The following is a 19,728-nucleotide window of genomic DNA, read 5'->3' as shown; positions in this document are numbered from 1 at the left end:
TAGAATGAAATTTAGTATAAAAGCAAAATGAAGACACAGGAAATGTACTTTTCATGTTATTTAAGTAGCTCAATAACATGAGCCACTTATATGGCTCTCAGTGTGCCTTTCTCCTCCAGCCCCAACCATCCCAGTTTGCAACAAAATAGCACATACACAAAGATATGTACATACATAAAGAATTCTCTTTCTGAACATCTTCCAATTCTAATTGTTTGCAGTCGTCGTTCTGTTGATGTCCATCTATGTCTTGATTATTCAAAAACGGTCTAAACCCAACAAAGGAATATCTTCTTCCACCTGTAAAAGTCTGATATGCTCCTGCAGGTTTGGGCCAGGCATATCTGCCAAGTCCTTGGCCCATTGCTACACAAGATTATGGAGGAAAGAAAAAGACAGAGATACTTGTTAAACAACAACATGTCTTTGCAGTTTCTCTCTCCCCTAGAAGTTTGATAGACTTTTCTATCAAGGAATTTTCTATTTCTCTAAAGTCTTAAGCTTCATTTACAATATGATTATTAAGAACATAGAGTGCTCTGGGACCATATATTATGAAAGCATGTAACTGAGTTTTCATCTACACTGAATAATATTGACAAACTCTGATTGTACCCCTATCTTAACATGTTTTCAGTACATAACAGAGACCTAATAATTTGGTTTTTTAAAAATCCATCCCGGACGTCCCAGCTTTTTTTTTTTTCCCACTCTGTTAATAAATCTGACGCAACACATAAATCAGCTTGCAGAAAAGATTTTCAAGCACTACACTGAAAAATCCTTTAGGTAATACAGCACAATTCAAGCAGCTCTAGCTAGCTTATCTTTGTGTCCGGAAAAGTATAATTAATCAAATCACATCTTCTAAAATGAAAGTCCCAGGGAAAAGTCTTTATTCTTACTTCTAGAGGTAGTATGTTCAGGTGTGGCCATACAAAGCATTGCCCACATTCTGCTTCTTCTTGCAGCAGTTTTTCATGTTAATGAAGCTTACAGCTTTTACCAAGAAAATACAGGATAAGGAGTAAAAATGAACTTGAGAAACGGTGGAAAAAGGCTGCCAATATTGTAATAAAGAGAGATTTTAATACAGCAGTATTATCAGGATTAATAATCTAACACAAGGGTTCATGTCAAAGCTGTTGCTTGTACAAATACAATTAGAAGTTCACTATTTCAGTTATACAGTGACTTCTTTGTGTCCCTCTAAGTCACTTTTAATCTATAGTAGATACAGAATTAAAAAGTTTCTGTTCTTGAAACTCACCAAATTAAAAAGTTAACATTAAAGACAAGGAAGATTAAACTTGCAGCCATTAATATAGAGTATTATAAACTTCAGAAAAATATGAAAGATTTTTTTATTTCCTGGCTGTGCAACTAATCTCTTCATTACACTTACAAAGAGTGTCTATGGGCAGAGACATATGAAAGAGATTGAACTTTGGAAGAAAAAAAAAATATCAAGTATCTGAGCCCTTTTTTTCCTCATTCATCTATGAAGCTCTATGTTTGATTACACATAATTTTCTCTGGAAATATTTTTGAGTATTTGTCCAGACGTGCCCATCTTACATTAAAAACCAGAACCTAAAATGTTTGTTTTGTTATTAACTATACCATTCTTGCAAACTTTAGAAAGGTGAAAACTCTGGTGTCTTTGCAAAACAAAAATCCTGGCAACTAACTCAAGAAATAACAGGACTGACAATTCATTTTCCTATCTAGTCAGCCAGTAGTTAATATTTTTATTAAGTCTATCAGCAAGTTATTTATTTTCAACCAAGCTCTGACAATTCTGAAATTTCCCTTCATTGAAACATGGTTGATCAGCAGACTGCCAGAAGGAGCTGACAACTAGCAGCCACATCCAAATCTGCATAATAAAATCCAATAGTTAAATTAGCAAATCAGAGTAGCAATGCAGAAATCTGTTCTCAAACAAGTGGTTGAAATAAACAAGGTAAAAATACAACAAAATTGCACAACTCTTAATTTCATTTTGTTCTCTAAAACATTGGTATTGTTCAAAAACAGATGTCCACTCAACAGAGTCAAGCTCTCTTAATGCAAGTGTTTAATTTTTAAAAAACTGATGTTGACAACATTAAAACTTAATGCAATACATTTTTTGTTCCAAATAATGCTCTTGCATATAGCGTCCCTTATCATGTATTCAGTTGTTTCTAGAAGATAGAGCAGGCAGCTATTGTTCTTCTGTCCTGAGAAAGACTTACTGGATCAAGACAATGTAAGTTTTCACCACTTACTGGAGGTATGGTTGTCACATTTGGTTTTCAGGAGAGGCTAACTTCTACCTAAATACAAAACATCTAAAAAATAAGAGATGGAGGCATGAACTTATTTACCTACATGCTTAAATTCAGCAGCATTTAGCCACATGAATGCAGAGATGAATTTACAAGAAATCCTTCACACAATGAAGTTGTGAAACACAATATCCTCTCTCCGGTATTTCTTCCAGGCTAGCTCAACCTAAGGAGTGGGTACTCCTTCAGAAGGTCTGCTCATTAGACCTATTCAAAGCACACCCAATAGTTCCTGACAAGATGTATTTCTGCAAAACTGACCAGTCTTAGAGAAGCAACACACTAGTGAATAAATAACAAAGGTATAGGGCAAACAAGATAATTATTCACGTCTCTGGCTGAAGATGTTTTTACACACATCTCCATACTTCCAGAACATTATTAGAGTCACCCCAATTCCTCAAAAGGATCATGAACAGGAAAGCATTTTGGATTACTAGCACTGATTAAAAATTGGGAGTGTTTGTCTCATAAAATGCACAGTTCACAAACACATAGGTCCGGCCTTTAACAGGCACTGCCTTAATCACTGACAGAGTGGTGTGCTTCCTCTACTTCTACCAACACTGCACTAAGGACACCACTCCCTAGTGACAGCAAATTATAGGCTGTAGCAGAATCTAGAAAGCCTCAGAATCTAGACCAAATCCTAACCAACTTGTCCTCTTCCACAGATTTTAAAGAAGGAAAAAAAAAAATCCCCTTTTTTCCAGATGTAAGTGTTCAAGATTAGAGTAGATGCATGCCTTCAAGTGTTCACAATGTAACTTAAGTTACAGAAATCGTCCATGTTCTTGACCACAATACTACATTTAAAAAAATCTCAAACCGATTTACAGAGCTACATGTAGGACTGGAATTTCCTGCTCAGATGGATGCTGGCAGGATCCCATCCTCCTGACCACCGAAACCTGGTCACCTCCCTTTACTCTCCTCTCCATCACCTTTTGATCCCTCCTATCTCCTCAACTCCATCACACCCTGCGCACTAGTGACAAGAGCAGCAGCTCTCTTGAGTCAAGGAGCGCATGACTGAGGGCCACAAAGGTGATCTGAGGCTAGAGCACCCCTCCTATGCAGACAGGCTGAGAGAGCTGGGGCTGTTCTGCCTGGAGAAGGCTCCAAGAGGACCTTACAGCACCTTCCAGTACCCTAAACTGGGGCCACAAGAGAGCTGGAGAGGGACTTCTTACAGTAGGCCTATTACACAGAAGGAAAAAGCTTGGCAGAATGTGGTTGAGGGGCCCAGAGGGGACTGGGCAAGAAACTGGAAGGAAACAGTTCCGAGTTTGCCCTTCTGCTGCAGGAAGTATTTAACTAGCTTTTTTTTTTTTTTTTTTCCAAGAAATGTGAAGTTAGCCTCAAATACTTCTAAGAACTATATTTGCAATTTTTTAACAAATAATTTTTTAACATGTTCCTCAGATTTCCTAGCATTTGTAAAAAAAAAAATTGCATGCACATACTGGACCCAATCTCAACACTTGACATAGAAATAAAAATAAATCCTTTATCCTCCACAATTGCTCTTTTTTCTCTTATATTCATGAATTACAGAAAATATTTTCTCCTACAAGACAACAACAGGATTTCACATTCAAAGTTTTAAAAGGGAATGCATGTTATATTGACATGATTACTGTTTTCTAGGTTACCATCTTAAAAAAAATACATCTGCATTTATTCCCAGAAGTATATGAATTCATTTTGCTGTCAAATGGGCAAAACTTAAAACCAACCTCCCCCATAACTGACTATTTCTGAATCATAATGAAATCATAGCTCTGATCAACACAAATAAATGTTGCAGGAAAAGTATTCAAATTCTTTAAAACTGCATTATCCAAATTTTTTACATGGAACCAGTATTCTACATTTCTTTCTTCCCTGCATGTATTGAAAGCTTATAAGTGCAGATGAATTAAAAAAAGAAAATAATTAGAATGGAGAATTTTCAGTTTGCTAAGCACCACTGCTCAGGATTGAAACAGATTACTTCATTTCAGTTAACAGAACGAAGGCACACAATAATCCCAAAAATGAGAGGAATATTTCAATTTAAATAAGTGAAACAACATTCTACTGTCACAATTTCCTTCTCTTGCCTCTATGGGCAGATTAACACTGAAATTATTTAAATGTTTTACAATGCTTACAAGCTTCAGACTACATACACTAGTGGATTAATACTCAAAGCAAAGAATATTCAGTTAAAATTTACTTTGTGGTCTGATATTAATCTCAGCCTCATGTACCATAGAATAACCCCAGTAGGCAGCTAAGCACCACACAGGTGCTCACTCACTCTCCAACCCAGTCGATATGGAGAGAGACTAAGAAGGGTAAAAGTGAAAAAGCCCATGGGCTGTGATAAAGGAGTGTTTTGGAATTTGGGGTTTTTTAGGGAAACAATAGATAAGAAGACAAAAACATAAAAGCAAGGAAACAACACAAATAACCCCTAATTGCTCACCAGCAACCCAACAATGCTCAGAGTGTTACAAAGTCACAGCATCCTGGCCAAACTTCCTCCCCTACCAGCTGAGCATGATGCCACATGGTCTCGAATAACCCTCTGGTCAGTTGGGGTCAACTGTCCTGGCTGTGTCCCCTCCAGCTCCTTGTGCACCCCCAACCTCCTCAAAGGTGGAGTCAGAAGCAGAAAAGGTCTCAGATAGCAATTACAGAAACATCCCTGTGTTATCAACACTGTTTTCAGTCGAACATACAGAACATTATCCCATGCAAACTCTCGTGTAGAAATTCAGCTCTATCAAAGCTTAAAACTTTACACTGGATGATAAGCAAAAATCAAATATTTTTCTTATGGAGCCAATCCATTTAACCTTCCTTCCTCAAACTCTCTGGTTTAGAAATGACTTAAGTCTCCTCACTAGGATATTTGAGAGCACAGCAGCAATTATTTTCATAAGCAGTATCAGCTCAGCTACAAGTACATTGACAAATGGAATATACTTCAGGGACATGCTTTCCAGGCATTGTCTTTTCATCAGCCTCACAGGTCATTTCGAACTCTCCTTTGAGCTACAGATTCCACTAAGTCAATTTTTTTTACTCAATCTAGTTCCCTCTCACTGCCTGAGGCTGCAAGTAGCCTGTAGCCCAAACTCAATAAGCTGTCATGCTGGTCCACTACTGATTTAATTTTAAATTAGAATATTGTTTAGCTGTGTTTTTTTACCTCTCACATTACATTTTAAAAAAATAGACCTCCAAAAGCCATGATCACATCAAAATATTCTGAAACTGATCTGAGACTCTTCCCAAAAGAGGCAAAAGATCACCAGCAAATAACAAGCAGCTTCCTCCCACTTAAATACTAAATGGTTTCTGTTTTGCATTTCACTAAAAGCCTGCAGTTTTGCGTGCAATTTGTGCCATAAATGCAAAACTGAAGTTCTGAATTATGACAGTCTATTAATATTACACATATTATTATTAATTTTACAAATAATTAAATTTCTGCATTTACCAAAGCATTAGTCAACATGAAGGCTAAAAGAAAGAAGTTGATTACTATTTTGGACATTGTCTGTATACTCCCAATCTCAATAAAGACCTCCTATAAACATCACAAACAATTCACAACTCTACCCAAATTATGAAAAAAAATTGCCAGACTCGAAATGGAGCAAGTGCTGCCACTATACAAACAAGAGTGAATTAAGTGTATACATGAAAGTATCAGTGGTTGCTCTAAAAGAAATGCATTGGATATATTCACAGGACAAGTCACAAAGCAGACACAAAAATTCTTGAAGTCCAGAACTCCCTTAATAAGTGGAGCCCAGCCATCACATTCCATACAGAGGTGTCTGAATGGGCAGGTTGCTACAAACAACCAACTTGAGGCACTTCCTTTCTGTCCTTAAACATCCTCCTACAGCTGAAGATCCTGAACAGCTCCTCTCATCCAGGCTCTTCTGACCAACACAAGAGCACAGAATCCTCCTAGGCTGATGTTTGCGATCTGCTGACTTCAGCCAAGGAACCAGAGTTAGGGTGGCTTGCTCTGATGCAGCTTCAGGTGTCACTGCAATGGTTGGCTGTCAAGCTCTAAAGCAGCCTGCATTAACTTACTCAGCTCTGCCAGATCTTTTTCTTTGAGAATCTAAGTCTGTCTTCATTTTTAAGAAGCTCAGCAGGCTGTTGCATTAGCACAGCTCAGGTGGTAGAACTGAGCCATTCCAGTACTTATTTTACACCATTTTCTGAGGGTCTATCTGCTTCAGTGCTATACACAACTCCTGCATTATTTCCAGGTTTTTTATACTGACTTGCTCTGACTTCAGCCCAGTTGTCTTTACTTTCTTACACATTACTGTAAATAGTTCGAATGCATCATTTTCATTCCCCCGATGAAAATCCTCAATCCTCTGATCTGATAAACTGACAGCTTTGTCTTACCACTGTAATAATCAGTTTTACAGCTTTTATCCTAACTAATAGCTTCACCAGAAATTACACATTAAATCTCAAGAGGGAAGATTAAGCAACTGCAGTACTAAAAGCTTTTAAAGATGAGGACCATATATGCCATGTACTAACCAAGTAAAAGCAAGCCCCATCCTCCCATAGAAAGCTAGCATTACAACTTTGAGAATAAAAAGCCTAACTTCACCAGTGGTCCCTGTAGCAATCTATTCTGTTAACACAGAACACTATTATGTGCTGCTAATCATCAGGCAAGCTTTCTTATCTCCCTCCTTCCCCAATATCACAAGTTTTTGTATTCTAAGTAGGTGTACTAAACTAAGAGTGCAGAAGTAGTGATTTTTACCTGCTACTTGTCGGAAGACATACAGAAATTCAAATACTAACCCCCCACCTCCATATCTCTCCTCTCTTCTTATGACTTTCACATCTCGTATTCTTTTCAAGTTCTGATTATAAACTTCCCAGAGGACGAAGCATGTCTCTGGACGTGAAACACTTCAAATAGAAGCGAATAATCAACAAAATGAAAAGACTTGTCTACACTTCGAGCAAAAAAGGTACACTTTTACTTTTGTCAGTGCAGATGACCCCAAAACACTTTTAAGAAACCAGAACAATCACTTCTTTTCGTCCTGATAAACACAGCAACTAGAAATGACAAAAGAATCCCAAGGTGGAAGTGCAGGCCCTGGAAACTCTTACATGATGGAGAGATACAATTCATCAGACTAGAAGACCAGAAGATGTGTTTTTGCATTGCTATCATCTTATGTAACTGTGTTTATTAATGCAAAATGAACCTAAAACATGTAATCAAACCTTATTCATTATCAGAAGCAGTAAAAGCAACTTTTAAAACTTTTGTCAAAGTTTAGAGGTGTTTTGCTTTGTTTTTGGTTTTGTTTTTTCCCCTGAAGAACAGTGAGCACTTCAAACTCTTCTTCTTTCATAAACTTAATTCTTTATCTTGGATTCAAGGGTAACAAAAGCCTCTGATCCAATCAACAGACAGGAGCGTTCACCTGAAGTGTCATGAAACAGAATCTGAAGTGACTCTAATAAACCTGTGAAGAAGTAAAATCATTCCCAAAAAGAGAAGCATGAGAGATTACTGTCAAGTAGGATAAAACAACTGAGAGAATTACTAAAGGGGGAACAACTGGCAATGTTCAGCTAAGCAGAAGGGCAGTGGAGGATTATAGAGGACCACAATAGACAGAAGTCAAATCATTGCCTCCCTCTGTTTTGGCAAAGAGCAACACACAGAGCTGCATTAGAGTGAAAACTACAGGACAGGAAAAGTAACACTTGTATCCTGACCAACAATGTAAATCAGAGCTTATGCTCTGCATATAGTTTTAAAACACCGTGCTTCAAAAAAGATCACTGTTTTCCCTGACACATAGAAACAACACATGGAAATGACACAAGGGAAATGTTTCTACCAGTAAGGATATTGTATCCCTCAAACAGATTGCCTGGGGAGGCTGAAAAATATCCATCTGAAACACAGCCCAAAGAAAAGTATTCAAACAACCAAACACCGGGTGAAGAATGACTGGGAGGAAGGGCTGGGAAAGAGGAAAGCCTGACAAGTTTGAGGTCCTTACCAGCTCCACAGTAATTTCCCTAACCAAAGCTCCAAAATTTCAGATATTTATTCTGCCCCCAGGCTGGAATCACAGTCCTACTTTTGGATGGAGTGGAAAATCTGTGGGTTTTTTCCTCCAAGCGTGACTACCTATAACTATTTGCCTGTTTTCACACAGAAGATAAATCACAATTAATTTTTATTACTTTTACACTCCCTCTCTTTTCAAAAATGTTTAAAAGGTTACACAATTAATATGCTGTATGAAATTGCACTGGATTTACTTGGTGTGGTATAAGTACTTTTTTTTTTGCCATCTTCTTTTAAAAGACACTACTTTGCACTTAAAGCACTTTATTACAATCATGGAAGCATACTACAGATCCATTACCTAGGAGCCAAATTTTAGGCCTCAAAAATACTGCTGCAGGATCCTGACAGTACTGTCAGAACCCTACACCACATTTTTTTTAAGTTTCAAATAATAAATATCTGACTCACCAGACACATAATGAATAAAGATCTAGTTAACATATGAAGTTGACTATAGCATCACCAAAACTAAAGGCAGATTTTGCTACTGTTTAAAAGCACCTGGGTCAGGGAAATCTCTCTTGAATGTTTTGGAACATTCTGACACTAATGACATGATAGGACACTTTGGTATACCAATTATCACTAATCTCCTAAAAAATAATCCACAATCTACCCTCACAATCACGTCTCTGTATTACGCTTTTCTACAGTATCAACTAATGGCATAATTTAAATCTCAGATTTGTTATGATCTTGAGTTTTCTTTCCCTGCTTTGCTCCTAGCAGAGAGATATTGATGATGTTACAGCAATACATAAAAATCATAGGGGACTTCAGAATGTGAACCACAAACTTTTGAGGTTTTGTTTTAAAAATTTTTAAGGACACACAGACATGTGCCACATGGAATTCTCTCTGCTTCAACACTCACATATTTAGTTACCTGAAATGTTACATAAGGATTTAGTATAAAAACATCACACTGTAAATTAATAAAATTTGAAAAGTTGTTTTAAAACTACTCAGAATGATTAATGCCTTTGGCAGCAGAATTTGTAAGTATTTTTCCCATCACAACACATGAGCATTTAGCAATTTACATGACCATCTACTCTGTCATCCTAGCACAGCATTGCACTCATTACCACGAGCTCATCAATAATTACCTCAATTTCCCATATAAATAAGTCATTGCCCTGCTCCACATAAACAGACAGCCAGGTGTGGCCTGTATGACAACCCAGGCTCTTGTAAGAATTACTGCATTTTGCACCTTGACAACTCAAATAACTACCCCGGAATTAAACGTGCACACCACCACTACAAGAGCTTCAAGACGTTCCCCTAATAAACTGCATGGTGAGTTTTGTTTGAGTCGAGGCTATCAAAACCACAGAAGCTGAAGTTCCAGACACTGTTTCAGGTGAGTGTGTCCTTTAGGGACAATCACAGTACCTCCTGTCCATGGATGCTCTGAACAGAGGGCTGAGATGAGCTCACTGTCCTTCTCTAGTAGTCAGGGTTTATCTGCTTATTCCACATTTGAAGTTGTTTCTGTAACTTGAGTGTTTATTTCACAGTAGTAACTGAAATCTTTAAACACATTTTCCAACTGAAATAAATGCAAAGTAGCCCTTTAGAACCTATAAACATACAGATACAGGATTGCTGAAGCACCATTGCAACTGAAGTGGACTCTACTGGGTTTACACACATAGCCACTAAAATGCAGGGGGCTTATTACCGCATCAGTGAATTAAATTAATCAAAACCAATTTGTTCCCCATATTTTTCAAACTAGAAATGACAAAAGAATCCCAAGGTGGAAGTGCAGGCCCTGGAAACTCTCATATGATGGAGAGATACAATTCATCTCTCAAGGCTTGTCCTAACATTATTTTGAATACTATTCAAAATACTATTAGGACAAGCCTTGAGAGAATGGTAAGTTATATGGTCACAGATCCAAACAACATCCATACCTCCAATTACCTCAGATGCCAAATGAATGTGACTCATCCCGCAACCACCTGTCTGCCCCAAAAACAGCCCTACTGCTGTACAGCACAGTAATACTTTGGGTTTCATTCAAGCCTTCCTAAGAACCCAAGAATCAAAACAAACACAGCTCAACAAGTACTATGGGCCACCAGGGAGATGACTGTGTAAAAATGGTAGCAACGCCAGATCAACTTTTTGCAACAAATATCCATTACAGTGTTTGTGGAAGTCATCCAGTACATCCTATCAGTGTTTGTCACTTGCTATGCTAAACTACTCTTGTAAAGGCACGCATCTTCCTAGGATCAGTTATCTTAACAAGGCAACAATTCACGAGTATTTCTTATTTAGATGAGGTTTTGATCTGTCAGGAACTCTTGCACCTTACTACACTGCCATTCACTCTACCAGCAAAGGAAATTTTAAAAACAAGCCTATTTCACAGAAGTTTTCTCATCCTGCATTTTAATGCAACTTCAAAATAAAGATTTTTGTGAACAAATTTTTCCAGACTTCTTCCTTTCTTAGTGAGTGAGAGAAAAATAAATTCTGTGAGAGGCTGACTCAGCTTCAAGAAAACCTATTTTATTATGTACATTTGCTTACACAATTTTAAATAAGCATACTTCGCCCAAATGAAATTTCGATCCATAAAGTATGTATTCTTCATTTCTGCATTAAAGAGAACACTAACAGTCTGACACCATTCTTCACTGCTACAGTACACATTTTTTTTCTAGATAGTATGGCAAAAATCCAATCAAAAGTCATTCTTCTAAACTGCTTAACTGTGTGCACAGACAAATGCAAATCAAGAACTACACTGAAAAAAAATATGCTGAATATGTTACAGCATAGAAAAAGAACCTAAACACAGTCTCTAAACACAAGCTTTCAAACACGTCCCCTAAAGTACACAGCTTCTAAACTTAGAATAAACTTCCTAAGTTTCTGTGCACCACGAAGATTGACATGCTGTGTAACCCAAACGCTTCAGTGCTAATTGACGAGCAGTACCCAGTAAAGCCCATGAGCAGGTCAGGGCACCCTGAGAACACTCAGCTCCACCATAGCCAACACTGCTCTCCACGAGCATTCAAGAGAACTTCTAGAGGTGCAGCAGGAGGTGCTTTCCTACAGGTGCCAAGAACCATCCCGGGCAGTGTAACTACAGGTTAATTAATTTCACTCGTGCGGAAGAAAAGGCGCTGACAAATCTCCCCTGGATTTTGGGCCCACAGCACGTTCCCTCTGACCCTGCGTTTGAGGGTTGCTCTGCTGGCTCGGACATCCTCTCCTCAAGCAAAGAAAGAAGTGTGAGTGTTTCACAACCTCGCTGGAGCGATGTCAGCGATGTCACTCTGCCAGTGGCTCTCCTGACACCCGCGGCTGCTTGCATGGCACAGCGCAGACCCCAGGCCGGGACCTCCCCTTTCCCCGGGGTACTGACTCACCGCCGCGGTGGTGTGGGAGAAAAAATTAAAAAAAAAAAACACAAAAAATCCCCAACCAAACAAGAACAAACCAAACCAGCAACAAAGAAAGGAAATTAATTGCAAGCCCTTTGCCCCCGAAGGCCTGCCCGTGTTTGCTCTGCCGCTGCGCGCCCCGCTGGCTGCCCCGCGCCCACAAACGGCCCCGGCCCCTCACGGACGGGCACTCGCGGGGTCCCCACGGCCCGCCCGCGGTGCCTCCTGACCCACCGGCTGAGGCCCCCGCCCTCGGCAGCAGGCCTGTCCCGGAGGGAAGGAGCAAGGCGGCTGCTCCACAGCACAAACGACCGTCACCACGACGGCCAGCGGGTCAGCGCCAGTCGGCCCGGTACCCCCGGCCCCCGCCCGCCCCTTTTTATGGGCGCCCCGCGGAGCCGGGCCGGGGCCGGGGCCGGGGCCGCACTCACCCCGCCCGCTCCTGCCGCCGCCTCCCGCCCGCCGCCTCTGCCCCGGCCAATCCCGCCGCCAGCAGCGCCCGCGCCGACCAATCAGAAGCCAGGGCGGAGGGCAGCGACCAATCCCGAATGAGGAGTGGGGCCCGGGGCGGGGCGCGGCGAGGATCCGGGCCGGGCCGGCAGTGAGGGACGCCGCGCCTGGAGCGCCCCGGACGGGCCTTCGGCTGCTGTTCCCCACGGCGCTTCTCACCGCTGCCTTGAAGGGTTTGCCGTGCTTCAACCCCCGCAGCAGCCCAGCGCCAGGCAGCTACTCCCTCACTCCCCACCAGCAGGACTGGGGAGAGAATTGGAAGGGTGAAAACTACAAAACTCATGCGTTGAGATACAGACAGTTTATAACAGAGAAAGCAAAAGGCCTGCGCACAAGCAAGCCAACACAAGGAATGAATTCCTTGCTTCCCGTTGTTGAGCCATTTCCAGCAGAGCACAGCCCGTCACACTAAGGTGACTTGGGAGTACAAACGCCATCAGTCCAAACATCCCACCCTTCCTTCTCCGCACTTTATACTGACTGTGATGCCATATAGTCTGGAATATCCCTTTGGTCGGTTTGGGGTCGCCTCTCCTGGCTGTGTCCCCTCCCAGCCTCCCAGTGAGGTGATGTGAAAAGCAGGAGAGGCCTTGGCTCTGTGCAGTCCCTGCTCAGCAATAACAAAAACATCTCTGAAAGTCAGCCCTCTGTTCAGCACAAAACCAAATCACAGCCTTATACTAGAAACTGTGAAGAAAACTACCTGAACCCCGTCAAAACCAGCACAGACATGACTATTAATTTTTATCAATATTAGTCATACATCAGGGAAATCTCTCAAAGTCAGCTTTGTGTGGAATATTTCAACTAAGATAAGCTGACGCTGTTTGACACTCTTATCTGCAGAAGTATTCCTACCCTCTGTTCCAATGATAAACAAAATCAGCTATTGGAAAATAGAAAAAAGTATTAGATTGTGGCACCCTAACCTGCTTCCATCTACATCAAATGTTTTTTTGGCTATTCAGTATTACCATGTTGGGTACACTCTAAATGGTTAAGAACGCCAATATCTACATATTGAAATATGGCAACCATGAAAGGGAACAAACTTTATCCCCAAAGAAGAAAACAAGTGTGATCACTGGGCCTAAAGAAACCTGATTTCTATTAATGTAGCCCATATTTGTGCTGCCATTCAGCAAAAAGAGTAAAAAAATCAAACCCCTTCCTTCCTCCCTTACATTATCAGTTCAGATCTCATTTTTACTCATTTTGTTCTTTTCTGTTTTCTTTCATAATTTTTCACGCCTCTCCAGTTTAAGCAAGAGAAGTGACAGGATGCACTGCAGCTAATTTCTAGTATTCTAATACCTTGGCCAGTATGTGCCATGCCAGCTGCCGGCCTCCTGAATAGCTAGCTGGGGAATTCGTGCCCCATAGAAATTCTGATTTTGGTTTCTTTCTCTTGTACGTAGTTGCTAATTTTTTGCAGAACTTACAAAAGTTTATGTGTGCTGAAGATGGTCACCTGACTAATAGGGACGAATAAAAAGCAGAGGCATTCAATGACTTTTTTTTTTTGCTTCAGTCTTTAGTAAACTGACAGGCCTTTTAGCAAACTGTGTGGCCTGGTCCCCTGCGTCAGTACCACCAGTGTGGGAACAGTCAAGTTCTATTCCTGGACACTAAAATTGTAAGGGATGGTCTGTATGAGGTGAATGTTCACAAGTCCATGGAGTTTGGTGGGATTCATCACAAGGTTCTGGTGGAACTGGTGGATGTTATGACATGACCCCTCTCGATCATCCAAGAAGTCTTGGGAGGTCAGGGAGGTTCCCACTGACTGGAAGTTGGCTGTGTTTTTCCAATTTACCCAAAAGGGTGTGGGAGAGGACTCAGGAAACGACAGACCTGTGGGTCTAAGGACTTGGGAAAGTTATGAAGAACAACATGCTGTGTACCACTGAAAGACAGTCAAAGAGCAATACAATCTTCAGGCACAGTCAACATGGATTCAGAAAGGCAAAGTCCTGTTTAACTAATTTCTATCCTTCTATGCTAAGGTCACCTGCCCAGAGGATGAAGGGAAGGCTTCATCCAAAGTGCATGTTGGATTTTTTGGATTTTAACACTGTCCCTCACAACATCCTTTTGGACAAGTTCTCCAGAGAGAACGTACAAGCTGCACTGAGTAAAGGTCTGGGATCAAAGGGTTGTTGGGATTGTGTCTGATGTTGGTGGTGCTGTTCCTCAGGGCTCAGTTCTAGAGACGGTTTTATTCCATGTATTTATCAATTATCTGGATGCAGGAATTGACAGATTTGCTGATGTCACTAAACTGACACCCTGAGATCAAGTAACACCAGGCACTATCCTGGTGTTAGGAATTGGGAGAGGATTGGCAGAAAGGGGTCTGAGGGTTCTGGAGGACAGCAGACTCCACCTCAGTCAGCAGGAGGGGAAACCCCATCCTGGGCTGTCAGACACAGCACAGCCCAACAGCCAACAGAGGGGTTTGTCCTGCTATACTCTGTTGGTGAGGCCTATTCTATTCTATTCTATTCTATTCTATTCTATTCTATTCTATTCTATTCTATTCTATTCTATTCTATTCTATTCCATTCCATTCCATTCCATTCCATTCCATTCCATTCCATTCCATTCCATTCCATTTATTCTAATCTATTCCAGAGTTCCTTTTTTCTAAAATTACTTTTGCTAAGAACAGCTGATGGTTCAAAACTGTTAGAGAGGGGTGCTTACAGGAGTGTATGCAGACAGACTTGTGGAAAGGCAAGCCCAATTCAGATACTTTGAGGCAATGATGCAAATGATTCAAAACGGTCAAGATAGGCCAGTGTTTGCAGACTATCTCTATTATTAGTAGAGCCTAAATCCTTCAGCAGCAAAGGATGCAACTTTTCAACTCAGGCTTCTATTGATAAACATCCTCTTAAGGAGTCAACTCCCCATACCCACAGACTGGCGTAAAAGGAAACAGGAGAAATGAGGCACTAAAGGTTAAAATGACCCTCTGTGAATTCTCCTCATGGTGCATCAACTCATCATTCCATGGCAATACAAGAAGTTTTGGCTGAAAATGTCTGTCTAAATTGAGGAATGCTACCACTGTGCAAACACTTTGCTTTTGTATCTTCAGCTGAGGAACAAGTGGGAATTCTTTGGGAAGACTTGCTTTGCTGATTGATGGTTTTACTCCAGTAAAAACAAGATACATAAGTCCATTAATTTTTTTCTAATGAATTTTTAATGGTTGCATAAGACCCTTCTGATGCAACTGATACATCCATGCTATCATTCATGTTGTATTCAAAGGACTAAATAAACACATAAATAGAAAGATCTGTGCAGGTAAGCATTTAGTATTTCATAACTTTTAAAATCCTCCAGTATTCAGACCATGCGGATTGTTCCTCAGGAAGCTAAACTGTAGCTTCTCATACTGATGCTGCACCCAGAAAAAGCATACATAATTATAATATTATATCAAAATCACTGTATCAAGGAGTGCCACCTCTTTTTCCAACCCTAGCTTATTATTCTTTATAATGATTGAAAAAAGTTATTATAAGCATCCTTCCTCACAGAGGATTTCAAAGAAAACTGTGACAGAATACTGAAAGGCAGACATGAAAATATGATTCCTGTAAAAAAATTCTATTGTAAACCATTAACTGTCATGCCAATGTGCTTTCTTGACGTGTGTCCCATTTTCTCTGCAGAAATTTTGTCTAGTAGTTTTCAAGTACTTTCTTTTTTTTTTTTTTTCAGGTGCTTAGTATCCCTACAGTGTGCATGCACAGCAGCTTAAATTGGAGTTGTTCTGTTAAGAATGTTGTACAATTGGTTATTTCAGGATGTTTCTGAGCAAACAAGATATTATGTGTACTTCACAGCAGAGCAAATATTTCTTAGAAGGATAAGAATTATTGTATGTACATACTACAAGTGATTTATTTAAGTACAGTTACTCAGAGGCATCCCCCAAACTCTGAAATTACAGCACAAGAAGCTGTAAAAATACCTGTAACAAATACAAAACTGCAAATGAAATCTTGTCTCCAGAATATTCAGATGGCTGTAAGTTTAGGAAAGCATATTGTATTCCAGTTTAAAACACAGATAATGTAAATTTAATCCCATGTGACAAAAGAACAAGGAAACGTTCCATTTAATAAAGTAAAGCTAGAAAATTTTAAACTCTTTAAAATAATTTAGCTGACACATTGTAAAACTAGCCAAGGGATCTGCAAGGAAGTATTACTTACAAATTGTGTTATTTAAAACTATCATTAAGAACAAGTGTCTAGTAGAATATAAGGTATACTTTACAAATTATGGAGATAAGGTCAACATCTAATTTTACATTAGTATAAATAACAAATGCATACCAACAGTTATGGAAGGAATTATTATAAATCTATGCCCAGAATTTTAGATTTCAAACTATTTTTAATTGATTAAGAAGAGCTATTTCTTCATGATTGGATTATTTCCTGCCCTTGTACTTCAGAGTACTTCCCCAAGGTCCTTTTATTCCTGCTGCTCTAACAAAGACTTAACAAGATTTAAGTTTTTCCTTCACTCACTATGGTAATTTTTATGTAACAAAACATTAATTTCTGTATTAAAATCAATTAAATAGTCCTGCAAATACACAAAACCAGCTTAATAAAAATATTTTTATTTCTTAGAACTAAAATCACTTCCTTTGCATTGCACTAGGACTCAGCCTACTGAGCTGCTAAACAAACTAGCTACTGTTTCAGATCCTTTTACATCTCCAAAAACAAAGAAAAAAAAGTAACAAATGAAATATGGTTTTATTCGAGGTCACATTATCTAGATAATCCACTTGAATGCTAAAGCACAACTATAAGATTTAAAATATTGCTTGGACAGTCCTCATTTGTGCTGGACATTTAAACCAGGCATGAAAGAATAACAATATTTAAATGATTGTTTTATTGGTAACATGGTTGTTATTCATAGCAATTACTAACTGGTTAATAAATGTATGTTTTATATTGGAATAGAAAAATAGAATAGAAGAGAAGAGAAGAGAAGAGAAGAGAAGAGAAGAGAAGAGAAGAGAAGAGAAGAGAAGAGAAGAGAAGAGAAGAGAAGAGAAGAGAAGAGAAGAGAAGAGAAGAGAAGAGAATTAGAATTTTCAGTTGTAAGGGAGGGACATAAAATGATCATCCTGTCCAATTGCCTGACCCCTTCAGGCTTGACCAACAGGTAAAGTGTATTATGAAGGGTATTGCACAAATACCTGTTAAACTATGGATTACAGACTTAGCCATGTTCCTATCATCCAGACCTCCTCAAATACCTGTTGATATGGTTTAGCAAAACCTGAGCTCTGCAGCATAACTCAGACTAGTAAATGAAATACTAACTAAGAAAAATTCCCTAGGCAACTATAACAAATTAAAGTTTCATTAAAGAGATTGAATACTCTACATATATTTGTATCTCATGTTATATCAGGATATACACAGGATGTTAAGTATGAAAAAAATATTATATGCAATCTCTCTATCTCTAAAAGTAATTTCTAAAGAAAAGCTCTTTGTAATTTGAATTCCCAACAAGGTCTCTGATTAATTCAATTCATTTGGCAGTGATATGTTGAATCGAAGAACAGACCCTAGTACATAGGGTCTAAAACCCATGTATTGAAAATACAACCCCCACAAAAAACCCTCCAAAATTTCACAATAAGATGCTACACAAACAGGTACTCTACTAGTTAAAGATCTGAGACTTTCTTAATCAATATACAAATATATATCCTGTTAATCCATCAATAGAGCACATATCAGGATTGCAATTCAAAAGGCTTTAGTCAGGGAAATGCTCTTCATCAGGAAAGCATTCAAAGAGATACAGAAGGCCTATGCACAGACAAGTCAAAGGTTCCCTTATGGTTGTGGAAATCTCACCCTGTACCTCCTTCCTAAATGACAGGAAGGAGGTTTTTAAACAGAAGCAGCCAACTTTTTCTGTCCTGAACAAAAGAATGTTAAAAGACAACTAAATGCTTCTATGCCTCTCCTTCATCTACTGTGACAACTACAGCTGTTGCTTCAAACTTGCTATGTTGTAGACATGCAACAGCCTTTAACTAGTCATGAAAGTTCCAACAAAATTGGGTGAAATAAGATCCTGTAGCCGGGCAAGACTCCTCCCCTCTTCCAAATGTCGCGGGTGTCTGTGTGATACTGTAACACAGTAAAATAGTCACACTGCATCCTGTAAGCACACTGACAGAAATGAAAACTGCCACGGTGATTGATTCGGTTTTCCAGCGAAAAATATGAAGAGATTCTAGGATTAGTTTATAAATATATAGCAAAATGTTTCAGCCACTAGTTTCAAAAGTCTGTATTTTGGTCATTTATAGTAAGTGAACCAGCTTAATTGGAAGTCCTAACAACTGTTCCAAAATGGATAACTTTTGCTTTTCACAACAGAATTATAAGGTTTTTTTATAATAATCAAAGCCCAGAGTAGCTGAAGCAATTCTGTCATTATTCTCTGAGGCTGATGGAAGTACAGCATGTATATCTATGCATGTGTGTTACATCTCCAGATTCTGGCACAAAGTCACATTTGTCAGGTCCATGAGTTTGAACATCTTTGGTATTTATTTGACAGAGTAAAGAAGTTGAAGTGAAGGGTGAAGAGCTGTTGGAGTCCAAGGTGGCCTCTCCCACCAGTGCAGTGAGGAAAGCTGGAGGGAAGGACTTGCCCCCATCGTTCCCCCAGGGGGAATTTCCAGCTGTGGGTTTACTGCTGGTGCTACAGCTGTGCAACAGCTGGTCTGGGCACGGTCCTGGACCTTCCCCTGTCTGGCCCAGAAGCTGGACCCTTGGGATGAACTTCCCGGCTCAGCCTCACCCTGGGCTGTGTCCAACTGGGGTCAGCAGCCCTTGACCTTAATTCTGACCTCCGTGATTTTGTCAGTGAGGCCACTGCTCCCACCTGACTTGCTATCACACTTGGCTGCTGGCTTGCCTTCCTTTCCAGAGCAGTCAAGCCTCACTATGCCCAATGCAACTCTGAGAAGCTGGTTTGTCACAAAGAAACAAATTTGGAATTTAGGACTAGCAGTTGTTTATTGAGAAGGATCTCAAAGCCTGAGAGATATGCCTCAAGTTTAATACATTAGGACCCAGGTAAGTTAAGAGGTTTGCCATGCTGTCATTATTGGTGTCATGGTAATGATAAAATTTAAAAATAAATCCTGGCCTAGTCAAGGAGAAAGAGACAAAATATTGGAAAGCTTCTCAAAAGCTCAACACAAGTGCCTTCTGAATTTGCTTGCATGAGGATTTCTGCTGATCAGAGAATAAAAAGA

General features: G+C 39.6%; 1 protein-coding gene across 6 annotated transcripts in view; it reads right to left on the bottom strand.

The window, feature by feature from the left end:
• Positions 1-12,240, bottom strand: part of PJA2 (praja ring finger ubiquitin ligase 2) — a 62,359-nt gene extending 50,119 nt beyond the window's left edge. For 3 of the 6 annotated variants that reach the window (XM_058043287.1, XM_058043288.1, XM_058043290.1), the window contains exons 1-2: positions 12,123-12,240; positions 175-366 (exon numbers count right to left, since the gene is read on the bottom strand). In XM_058043287.1, coding sequence (XP_057899270.1) covers positions 175-364 — 190 coding nt within the window. In that variant the 5' untranslated portion in view covers positions 365-366; positions 12,123-12,240. The remainder of the gene's footprint in view (positions 1-174; positions 367-12,122) is intronic. The other 3 variants (XM_058043292.1, XM_058043291.1, XM_058043289.1) reach the window with 1 other exon arrangement.
• Positions 12,241-19,728: the final 7,488 nt, after the last annotated feature.

The sequence above is a fragment of the Melospiza georgiana genome, chromosome Z (genome assembly GCF_028018845.1).
Source record: "Melospiza georgiana isolate bMelGeo1 chromosome Z, bMelGeo1.pri, whole genome shotgun sequence".
Classification (NCBI taxonomy): domain Eukaryota; kingdom Metazoa; phylum Chordata; class Aves; order Passeriformes; family Passerellidae; genus Melospiza; species Melospiza georgiana.
Note: the sequence above shows the minus strand (reverse complement) of the source record. Positions and strands in the feature narration are given on the sequence as shown.